This window comes from Rhinoderma darwinii, chromosome 3 (genome assembly GCF_050947455.1).
Source record: "Rhinoderma darwinii isolate aRhiDar2 chromosome 3, aRhiDar2.hap1, whole genome shotgun sequence".
Classification (NCBI taxonomy): Eukaryota; Metazoa; Chordata; class Amphibia; order Anura; family Rhinodermatidae; genus Rhinoderma; species Rhinoderma darwinii.
The window spans coordinates 259,566,824-259,579,025 of NC_134689.1; the positions used below are offsets into that span (position 1 = coordinate 259,566,824).

The 12,202-nt window shown below is 42.5% G+C and overlaps 1 protein-coding gene across 3 annotated transcripts in view; it reads left to right on the top strand.

The window, feature by feature from the left end:
* The window catches only part of PPCDC (phosphopantothenoylcysteine decarboxylase), a 34,792-nt gene extending 22,876 nt beyond the window's left edge, over positions 1-11,916 (top strand). For all 3 annotated transcript variants that reach the window (XM_075855163.1, XM_075855164.1, XM_075855166.1), the window contains 2 exons: positions 6,577-6,745; positions 11,581-11,916. In XM_075855163.1, the coding sequence (XP_075711278.1) occupies positions 6,577-6,745; positions 11,581-11,660 (249 nt within the window). In that variant the 3' untranslated portion in view covers positions 11,661-11,916. The remainder of the gene's footprint in view (positions 1-6,576; positions 6,746-11,580) is intronic.
* Positions 11,917-12,202: the final 286 nt, after the last annotated feature.

The following is a 12,202-nucleotide window of genomic DNA, read 5'->3' on the forward strand; positions in this document are numbered from 1 at the left end:
TTTCCCCAACAGTAAAAGCCGGGTAGCCCTTATAGACATTAGAATCTAATCTCTGACCAGTTTAGGTGTCTTCATATAAATAAAAATTTCTCTACAACCTGTGTGATTAATTAGATAATTAAAATCAAGGTTCATCTTTAGACACTTTTTAACATGTCATGGAGACATGTTAGAAGATGTCATGGGTAGGGGGTCTGTGCCCTGGGACTAAGCGATTGCTAGAATGAAGGGCTCGTGGTATTCCTCTGAGCGCTGTGCCCTTCATTTTCTGAAAAATATGATGACAGATCCTAAATAAATTTTTGTTTATTTAAATATTCATTTATTTTAGAGGATCAAAAATGTAGACTGCCCCACAAAACCTATATTAAGCCTCAAAAGAAAAAAGAGCTAAAAGATATCATGAAACTAACCAGAGTACAGTACAAATACACCGTGTTCCAAATTATTATGCACATTGGATTTTAGTGTCAAACATTTAATTATTAGTTTTTCAATGAAACTCATGGATGGTATTGTGTCTTAGGGCTCTTTGGATCATTGTAATCAATCTCAGACACCTGTGATAATTAGTTTGCCAGGTGTGCCCAATCAAAGGAAAACTACTTAAGAAGTACGTTCCACATTATTAAGCAGGCCACAGGTTTCAAGCAATATGGGAAAGAAAAAGGATCTCTCTGCTGCCGAAAAGCGTGAAATAGTGCAATACCTTGGACAAGGTATGAAAACATTGGATATTTCAAGAAAACTTAAGCGTGATCATCGTACTATGAAAAGATTTGTGGCTGATTCAGAGCACAAATGGGTTCGTTCAGATAAAGGCATAATGAGGAAGGTTTCTGACAGACAAATTAATAGGATTAGGAGAGCAGCTGCTAAAATGCCATTGCAAAGCAGCAAACAGGTATTTGAAGCCGCTGGTGCCTCTGGAGTCCCGCGAACCTCAAGGTGTAGGATCCTCTAGAGGTTTGCAAGTGTGCATAAACCTATTATTCGGCCACCCCTAAACAATGCTCACAAGCAGAAACGGTTGTAGTGGGCTCAGAAATACATGAAGACTAATTTTCAAACGGTGTTGTTTACTGATGAGTGCCGTGCAACCCTGGATGGTCCAGATGGATGGAGTAGTGGATGGTTGGTGAATGGCCACCATGTCCCAACAAGGCTGCGACGTCAGCAAGGAGGTGGCAGAGTCATGTTTTGGGCTGGAATCATGGGGAGAGAGCTGGTAGGCCCCTTTAGGGTCCCTGACGGTGTGAAAATGACCTCTGCATGGTACGTAGAGTATCACTGACCACTTTCTTCCGTGGTACAAAAAGAAGAACCGTGCCTTCCATAGCAAAATTATCTTCATGCATGACAATGCACCATCTCATGCTGCAAAGAATACCTCTGTGTCATTGGCTGCTATGGGCATAAAAGGAGAGAAACTCATGGTGTGGCCCCCATGTTCCCCTGACCTCAACCCTATTGAGAACCTTTGGAGCAGCCTCAAGCAAAATATCTATGAGGGTGGGAGGCAGTTCACATCAAAACAGAGGCTCTGGGAGGCTATTCTGACATCCTGCAAAGATATTCAAGCAGAAACTGTCCAAATACTCACAAATTCAATGGATGCAAGAATTGTGAAGGTGATATCAAAGAAGGGGTCCTATGTTAACATGTAACTTGGCCTGTTAAGTTTTTTTTTTATTGAAAGAGCTTTTGATTTCTGTAAATATGACCTCCTGATGCTGCAAATTCAACAAATTACCATTTTAGTTCTCTTTAGAACCTTTAAAATGTATTGATCTCTTTGTGCATAATAATTTGAAACAGTGCATTTTGAGTTTTCTACTTTTAGGCTATGTTCACACGGAGTATTTTGCAGGAGGAATATTTGCCTCAAAATTCCATTTGGAAGTTTGAGGCAGATTTTCCTCTCCCTGCACGTTGATTTTCACGGAGTTTTTCGCTGCGTTTTTCGCCCGCGCCCATTGAGCACCGCGGGCATAAAACACCGCGAAATACGCTTTCTCTGCCTCCCATTGAAATCAATGGGAGGTCAGAGGCGGAAACGCCCGAAGATAGGGCATGTCGCTTCTTTTTCCCACGAGGCAGTTTTACTGCTCGCGGGAAAAAGACGCCGACGCCTCCCATTGAAATCAATGGGAGGCATTTTCGGGCCGTTTTTGACGACTTTTGTGATGCGGTTTCCGCGTCAAAAAACTCGTCAAAATACTCTGTGTGAACATAGCCTTAAAAAAAAACCTGTTATCATTAGGAGATTTGTTCAATAAAATTCGCTTTATACTCCAACGGTTGATGGCTTGAAGATTATACTGACTGTCATTTGCATCGACTATTTAGGAAAATCAGTGGAAAATAACATTTGCATAATAATTTGGAACGCGGTGTAGTACGGTGCCACCAGAAAAATGAATACAAAAGAAAAAACAACCAGACCTACCTGGAAAACAACGGGCACTCGACTCTTGGGTTATAAAAATCTCAAAGTTTAATTCATACAAAAATATATATATAAAAAAGAATAACCGCATCAAAGGTGATTCTGTATTGCAGCAGAAACATAACATACCCGGCCGGGTGAAAACCATATAGCCAATATAATAAATGGTGCATACAAGTGCTAATAGTATAGCTTTTGGTATACAAAAGAGCAAAAATATATAATGATGTACATATATCAATACACAGTAAGGGGGAGTTCACACAGAGTTTTTTGACGCGGAAAACGCGCCAAAAAACAGCCGGAAATGCCTTCTATTGATTTCAATAGGAGGCGAAGCCGTTTTTTTCCCGTGAGCGGAAAAACCGGCTCGCGGGAAAAAGAAGGGACATACTCTATCTTCGGGCGTTTACGCCTCTGACTTCCCATTGACATCAATGGGAGGCAGAGAAAGCGTATTTCACTGCGTTTTATGCCCGCGGCGCTCAATGGCCGCAGGCGAAAAACGCTGCAAAAATCGGCATGCAGGCAGAGTAAAATCTGCCTCAAAATTCCAAGCGCAATTTTGAGGCAGATTTTCCTCATGCAAATAACTCTGTGTGAATCCAGCCTAAGATAGACTAGTATACAAGGAAGATAAAGATAATGTTTATGCACACGAGTCTATAAAGAGCAACAGATAATTTGGACAGGTCAATGACCTCTAAGTAAAAATACACTTCAAAAAGATTAGCTGCATACTATGACAGGCGTATTGCCAAACCCCAAAAAAATGCAGAATACAGGCAATCATGTAGCCAGAGAGTAAATCTCGTAGGTAAGGCTTCGTTCACATCTGCGCCAGGGCTCCGTTCTGGCGTTCCATCGGGGCTTCCCGTCAGAATGGAACCCTGACTGAAACAAATTGAAACGTTTGTCTCAGTTGTACAAGGGTTCCGCCGTTTTGATGGAATGAATAGCGCAGTCGAATACGGTATTGATTTCATCAAAACTACAGAACCCTTGCACAACTGAGACAAACGGAAACCATTTGCACCGGATCTGTCACCGTTGCAATCAATGGTGATTCAAACGGAACCTATGGTTTCCATTTATTTCAGTCAGGGTTCCGTTCTGACGGGAAGTTCGGACAGAACGGAGCCCTGACACAGATGCGAACGAAGCCTAAGCCAGAGGCAAAATTGATTGGTTAACATATCAGATATAGTGATTAATTAGCAGATACTGTATAGCAGGAAACCATATACTGTCACAAAAGAGCCAGCTCAGGGCATCAGTAGTACAGGATAGGTTTTGTATGATATTGTTAACCAGAAAGTTCAGAAGTAGAGCAATTCAATAAGTATATATATATATATGAGTGAAAGAGAGCCATAAATCTTAGCCGCAATGGGCGGTATAGGTCCCCTTGAGGCTGGAGTCTTTAAGTAGGCCCTAGTACAAGGCCAAGAAGTGAGACAAGCTGTAATGATGGGGGTAAGGAGACAGACAAGTGAGCCCTAATCTACCCGCCACTCAGTCCCTGCCTACTTGCAACGACCCGCCCTAGGCGACGGGGTACAACTGGGCGACGGTCCCTACGCTCAATAAGTGCACGACAGACAAACAGACAAGGGTACACAGAAGCAAGGGAAAAAGGGGCAGTTGCCCACGGCAACACCGTGAGCAACAAGAGTGGTGAACGAGCCGAGTCAAACCAGGAGTGTACGAGGTACCAAACGCAGAGCAGGAGAGTAGTGAACAAGCCGAGTCAAACCAGGAGTGTACGAGGTACCAAACGCAGAGCAGGAGAGTAGTCAGTAAGCCAGGGTCAATATGAAGCAGGGTAAAATAGTTCAAGAAGCTTTAGCAGGGCCAGGAAAACAAACGAGAAGAATCACAAGCAAGGAGGAACAGGAAAGGCAGGTATAAATAGACAGAGGGCGGGAGCTAGCTCCGTCTGGCCAGGCTGTGATGGGCTCTCCCACTCCTAAGCCTGCCATCCTGAGTGGTGGAAGATGGAGTCAATCTCACAGACATAGAAGCAGGTGCAGACTGATTACCTATGGGCGTAGATACAGAAGCTGTGCCTGGCAGATCCTTAACACAAGCGGTGTATGCTGTACGAGTAGCAAGCAGCATGGGAAGTATTAAAACCGGTTGAGCTGCATGCAGAGCGGCATGTACTTGGACACAGCAGAACACGGATCCTGGGCGTGTGACGTCAGAGCGTGAGCTACATGCCCTGACGCATTTCGTCACCACGTAACTTCTTCAGAGCGTTACATAGTAAAACATGTACAAGATCACTATTTAAGTATGCAAGCCGCCAATGAACAACTTAACTACAACATCAGTACTATTAACTCTTACTAAGACAAGTTAAGATTCAAATGATCATATATATTAGAATAAACTGGTAATCTTCATCCCATTAGGTTTCATGCAGAAAAATTATGTAAATAAAAATAAGAATAATCATAAAGATAAAAATAAAAGTAGAAAAAAATTATAAATAATAAACAAACAATAATAAAAATAAAATTCAATATCAAAATAAAAATGTAGTTGAGTAAAATAAATATAAAAATTAAATAAATAAAAAGAAATATAAATAAAACAAAATGTAAATATATTAACCACCTTCCTTCAACCAATATAACAATGTGGGAATATAATTCATTCTGCCCTCCCTCATAAGGTGGGAAATCCTATTCACTCTCCTAGACGACCAAAATTTAAAATCTTCAAAACCATTGAAAATATGAAGGTTAACATTATGCCATAAAGGAGTATTGAGCTTTATTCACATGACAGGGTCCGAGTGTCGGCCGATAAAAATTTCAGTTTTGCATCCGTTCCATTTCCGTTCCGGGATGTGTTTCCGTTTTTAACAGCCGATTTTGACCAATTTTGCATCCGTTTTTTTTCCCTGTCCGTTTTAAAAATGGATGAATTTAATTTGTCAAATTTTTGCCACACACTTTCCTCTCTAGATAATGCCACACACTGGCCTCTGGAGAATGCCACATACTTCCCTCTGTAGATAATGCCACACACTGCCCTCTGTAGATAATGCCACACACTGGCATAATGCCACACACTGGCCTCTGTAGATAATGCCACACACTGGCCTCTGTAGATAATGCGTATATAATGCCACACACTGGCCTCTGTAGATAATGCCACACACTGGCCTCCGTAGATAATGCCACACACTGGCCTCTGTAGATAATGCCACACACTGGCCTCCGTAGATAATGCCACACACTGGCCTCCGTAGATAATGCCACACACTGGCCCCCGTAGATAATTCCACACACTGGCCTTTGTACATAATGCCACACCGTCTTCTTGTAGGTAGTGCCAGACAGCCCCCTTGTAGGTAGTGCCAGACAACCCCCTTGTAGGCAGTGCCACACAGCCCCCTTGTAGGCAGTGCCACACAGCCCCTTGTACATAGCACCATCGTAGATGGCACCCCCCCTGGAGGGGACTGCTCCAGGAGAAATCCCTGACTTCACTGTCCATATATGGACAGTGAAGTCAGGGACTTGAATCCCCGGCCACAGCGCCGGGGATTCCGCTTCAGGAGTAGGGGACCGCTCCAAGGGCAGAAGTCCCTGATGTCACTGTCCATATATGGACAGTGAAGTCAGGGACTTCTCCTGGAGCGGAATACCCAGCCACAGCTTTGGCAATGCTGTGGCTTGGGATTAAGATTCCGCTCCTACAGGGAGCAAAAAAATCTCCTCCTCACATGCACTTCGCATCACATCCGAGTGGCGGCCGTGCTTTACATGGGAGCCGTGTGGCCGGGAGAACAGCCCAAAATAGGGCATTACCCATTATTTGACGGCCCGGTTTACCGGGCCGTCAAAAAATCGGTTGTGTAAATAGCCCCGTTTGGAGTCTATTGTTCCTACTGCGGGCGTGTGAGGGCCTAAAGCTCAAAATTATGGTAAGTATGTTAAATATAGAGTACATTTTGTCTGGCAACCATGTGGGGAAAAATCCCAAATGTACTCACCAGTTTATACATCTTGGAATTCTGAATCAGTGAAATAGTGTGGAGAAAAATGTACCACCTAGAAATGTCCTTGTCTTTGTGCTTTGCTCTCTACCTGAGTGTGTGTTTTATTTTGCAGACCTGTATAGTTCGTGCATGGGACTTACAAAAGCCCTTGCTGTTCTGTCCAGCTATGAACACGGCCATGTGGGATCATCCAATCACAGCAGAACAGATTGAACGTCTTTGCAATTTTGGCTACATAGAGATTGCCTGCATTGAAAAAACTTTGATGTGTGGTGACAAAGGTCAGCAGTTGCTTTCGAGTGCATATAGTATGATCAGAAGTGTTTGCGCTTTCTGTATTCCCTGGGGCATTCAGTTCATCATGACTTTACAATGTTACTTTGTGATATGACCCAGGGATATGTCAGTACACAGGATGACTTTGGCCATAGAAGACAGATGCATTTTAAAGGGGTTTTCTGTTTAGGAAATTTGTAATTAGGAGTTTGCTTTCAGATCTTAGACTATCAGTGAATACTGAATATTTTTTTTAATACATTTTATCAGGGTAGTGAAGAGCTTTTATATCTTACTAAGAAATGTTAGACTAAAGCCTGACATACATGTTAGATAAATGTCAGCGATTAGGTGTATGGTGGCAGTCCAACTGTCTCCCAGCAGCAAATGTAGGGGCACACAAGGATTGTGCATGTTGTATTACATGCTCGGCCCCTTGTTCCTCGCAGCTAGCGATGTTTGCCAGTAAATAAGGGGCCTGCATGCCATAACTAATTGTTTTTTATTTAAGTCTACATATTTATACACAAATTAGCAGTAATTAGTTGGAGCAGTTTAAAGATAAGGATTGTGAACATTTTATTGTCCCCCTGATTTAGATCTGGCCCATGGTTGTAATGACCAAACAAGGTCTAAGGGGCACATTCCTTAAAGAGGCTCTGTCACCACATTATAAGTGGCCTATCTTGTACATAATGTGATTGGCTCTGTAATGTAGATTACAGCAGTGTTTTTTATTTAGAAAAACGATATTTTTTGACGGAGTTATGACCTATTTTAGCTTTATGCTAATGAGTTTCTTAATGGACAACTGGTCGTGTTTTACTTTTTGACCAAGTGGGTGTTGTACAGAGGAGTGTATGACGCTCACCAATCAGTGACCAATCAGCGTCATACACTTCTCCCCATTCATTTACACAGCACATAGTAATCTTACTAGATCACTATGTGCAGCCACATATACACACACTTTAACATTACTCAAGTGTCCTGAGAGTTAATAGACATCACTACCAGCCAGGACGTCATGTCTGTTCAGAATCCTGACACTACGGTAACGTTTGTGTGGGATTTACAGCAAGGCAAGCGTAATCTCGCGAGATTACGCTGTAAACTGTCATTTAAAACGAGATTACGCTTGCCTTGCTGTAATTCTCACACAAACGTTACCGAAGTGTCAGGATGCTCAGTTGTCCATTAAGAAAGTCATTCGTATAAATCTAACATAGGTCATAACTCTGTCAAAAATGATTGTTTTTCTAAATAAAAAAACACAGCTGTAATCTACATTACAGCGCCGATCACATTGTGTACAAGATAGGCCACTTATAATGTGGTGACAGAGCCTCTTTAAAGAGGCTCTGTCACCACATTATAAGTGCCCTATCTCCTATATAAGGAGATCGGCGCTGTAATGTAGGTGACAGTAATGCTTTTTATTTAAAAAAAACGATCTGTTTTCACCACTTTATTTGCGATTTTAGACTTATGCTAATGAGTTGCTTAATGCCCAAGTGGGCGTGTTTTTACTTTAGACCAAGTGGGCGTTGTACAGAGGAGTGTATGACGCTGACCAATCAGCGTCATGCACTCCTCTCCATTCATTTAGTCAGCGCATAGGGATCCTTTTAGATCGCTATGTGCTGTCTTATACTAACATATTATCGATACTGAAGTGTTTAGACAGTGAATAGACATTCCACGGAACGTCTATTCACAATCTCTGCACTTCGTTACTCTGTCTGTGGTAGTTACAGCAGAGGAAGCGTAATCTCACGAGATTACGCTATATATGACAGGTTACAACGAGATTATGCTTCCTCTGCTGTAACTACCACAGACAGAGTAACGAAGTGCAGGGATTGTGAATAGACATCCCGTGGAATATCTATGCACTGTCTAAACACTTCAGTATTGTTAATGTGTTAGTATAAGACAGCACATAAGGATCTAAAAGGATCACTATGTGCTGAGGAAATTAATGGAGAGAAGTGTATGACGCTGATTGGTCAGCGTCATACACTCCTGTACAACGCCCACTTGGTCTAAAGTAAAAACACGCCCACTTGGGCATTAAGCAACTCATTAGCATAAATCTAAAATTGCTAATAAAGTGGTGATAATAGATCGGTTTTTTTTTTAAATAAAAAGCACTGCTGTCACCGACATTATAGCGCCCATCTCCTTATGTAGGAGATAGGACACTTATAATGTGGTGACAGAGTCTCTTTAAGTAATGTAGAATGATATAAATCCAATGCGACACATTCATTCTAGTTCGTGGCTGTTCTGCCCTGTTTCACCAGCAGAGCATTTACCACGTAGAATTAAGTCACTTTACATTTGGTGAGGCGCAGTTTAAAGAGGCTCTGTCACCAGAATAAAAATGCTCTATCTCCTACATCAGTTTATCGGCGCTGGAATGTAGTTACTAGCAATGTGTTTTTATTTTAAAAACAATGTTTTTTAACAAAGTTATGGCGTTTAGAACATTTATGCAAATGAGGTCCTTAATGCCCAACTGGGCGTTTTTTAATTTTCATCCAAGTGGGCGTATGACAAAGAGGCGTATGACGCTGGCCAATCCGCATCATACACCTCTCTGCCTTACACCCAAGCTAGATTCACTGAGCAGCGTGATCTCGCGAGACCGCGCTGTGACGTCACTTCCGCCCACAGGTCCTTCATCCCTGCGTCTGAAGACAACATCTTTCGTCTCCCTCCAGGCTGCTGCTGCTGCTGCTTTTTTTCTTTTTTTTTTGAAAGCCCGAGTCGTGCTTTCTATCACCCAAGTGCATAAAAAGTGCAGAGGTGCCACACAAAAAGTGCACAAGGATGCGGTCTATCGCAGCCCTTCTCTTAAAAGAGAGAGGCCCCGCATAACCATTCCTCGACCCTCCAAGCCATAGGCCTAGAGGATCAAGGATCGATGATCCCCCCTCGCCGAAGCTTAGGGAGACCCAAACACACTCCTAGGCTTGTACCTGGGCTGCCACCCCAGTGTCCACCTAGGAGCCTGCATCCAAGTTGCACCTCCCCTCCGAAGAGGGGAGGCCGGGTTGCAGGGGAAAACGGAACCAGAAGGCCACACATTTTCCCCCTAGACCTCAGGAGGGTCCCAAAAGGGCACCGCATCCCAAAATCCTTGTGACAAACGTGACAAACACACAGTGAAAAACAAAATTAAATAAGTGGATGTGCGCTGTGATACAGCCTGGACATCCGCCAGGTATAAAAAATTCCTCATCTCCCAGCCAGAAGCCCGGGAGAAAAAAGGTGTGTGCTTAGAAGTGTGAAAGAAGAGTGCGTGCAAATGTGCCTTCACTCAGTGGGATCCCACCCCCAGTGAGTTAGGGCACCCCAGGGTCACCAGCCCTGGGGCACATAGCAACTCGGGCTTTCAAACTACCCGACCTCCTGACCTCGATCCGGCGGTCGCCTGGTCACCTACAAATGGTACCTTTAAACCAAATGCGTACACCAGAGCGATGACCGTTGCGGTTCCCTGCCCTCACCTCGGCGTTCTGTCATCCCCCTACGATGGCCCATCAACCACCGGCAGGGATGATTACTAACCTCAGCTTGAGCAGGTACTACACTTGATCTTAGCCAAAAGGCCGAGAACCGAGAAGCTGCTGCTGTTACTACTTCTACTACTGCCGATCCGATGACTGGGACTTCTCATCGGCCTGGAGGGAGACGAAAGATGTTGTCTTCAGACGCAGGGATGAAGGACCTGTGGGCAGAAGTGACGTCACAGCGCGGTCTCGCGAGATCACGCTGCTCAGTGAATCTAGCTTGGGTGTAAGGCAGAGAGGTGTATGATGCGGATTGGCCAGTGTCATACACCTCTTTGTCATACGCCCACTTGGTTGAAAATTAAAAAACGCCCAGTTGGGCATTAAGGACCTCATTTGCATAAATGTTCTAAACGCCATAACTTTGTTAAAAAACATCGTTTTTAAAATAAAAACACATTGCTAGTAACTACATTCCAGCGCCGATAAACTGATGTAGGAGATAGAGCATTTTTATTCTGGTGACAGAGCCTCTTTAAGGTCCATGGAATCTTGTAATTCTGATGTGTGTTGGGAATCTTTATTTTGTGCATACTCATTATGTATGAACAAGTTGTACATTTCTTCTTGTTGTTGCATGGAAATGTTCCTGTTGATATTGGAGACGATAATGATCTTGTAACTTAATGGGAAGTTGTGAGAAAATTGGATCCAATTACAGAAGGATGATGGTTTAAAATCAATATTTGCAGACCTCCTCTTCTGACTGCTCCCTATAGGAATACTTCCCTGCAATAAGAAAATATATAAAACCGCAGGAAGTATGACAAATTCTGATGCCTTGTATCGGGAGTAAAAGTATCTAGTATTCAGACGGCCATATAACTACAACTTTCTTAAGTTCCACTGACTATCCCCATCTTTATATTTGCATCCCCATGTAGGATTTTTAGGCTTCAGAATTAGAGCTACCAGTTATTTGTGATCAATTGTGATAGTTTAAGTCTTTGTTCACATCTGCGTCAGGGCTCCGTTCATAGGTTCTGTCGGAGCTTTCCATCAGGGGAACCCATGAACGGAACCCTTGCACAACTGAGACAAACAGAAACCATTTGCACCGGATCCATCACCATTGAAATCAATGGTGATGCAAACGGAAACCTATGGTTCTGTTTGTTTCAGTCATGGTTCTATTCTAACGGTAAGCTCCGACGGAACGGCAGAACGGAGCCGAAACGCAGATGTAAACGAAGCCTAACACAGGTAAAAAAATCCTTTTGTTTTGTCCATAGTTTTTATTTATTACCCTTTCTTTCCTACAGGACTTGGAGCTATGGCAGAGGTCAGCACAATCCTTGAAAAGGTCAGGGAGGTCCTGTCTAACAACCAACCTCATCAATGATGTCTGAGTCACAATCCTTTGCGTGTTGTCTACGTTTTTATTGTCACGTACTTTCTAAGGACAGGAAATAGTTAATAATGTTGGTAATTTCATACACAAATAAAATAAATTATAGCAATTATATAGTACTAAAATAAACAATTCGTAATGCAAGATATTGCTTTATTTATTGCTTTAGAGGCCTGGAGCCAGTCTTGCAGCTAAAACTCTTTTATAGAGCTGTATTCAATTAATAAAGAGTAAAAAAAAGTCTAAAGGAGTTATTGTTCATTATCCATTGTGAGTGTGGAGGCATACAACATTTTCTTTACTGCCTTAAAAATAAAAAACATTTTATTACTTTAGTTTATCCATTAAGGTGAAGTAGTTTACCTATCTATTTTGAGATCATCAGATACACCATGCTTTAACAGTAAATAGATTTTTCCTGAATTTTTTAAGTGTTTTATTCTGTTTTGATCTAGATGTCTTTTTACCTATGCATATATATTTTGAGATGCATTGATTTTTTTTATACAAAACTTCCAGTAAGTATTTAACCC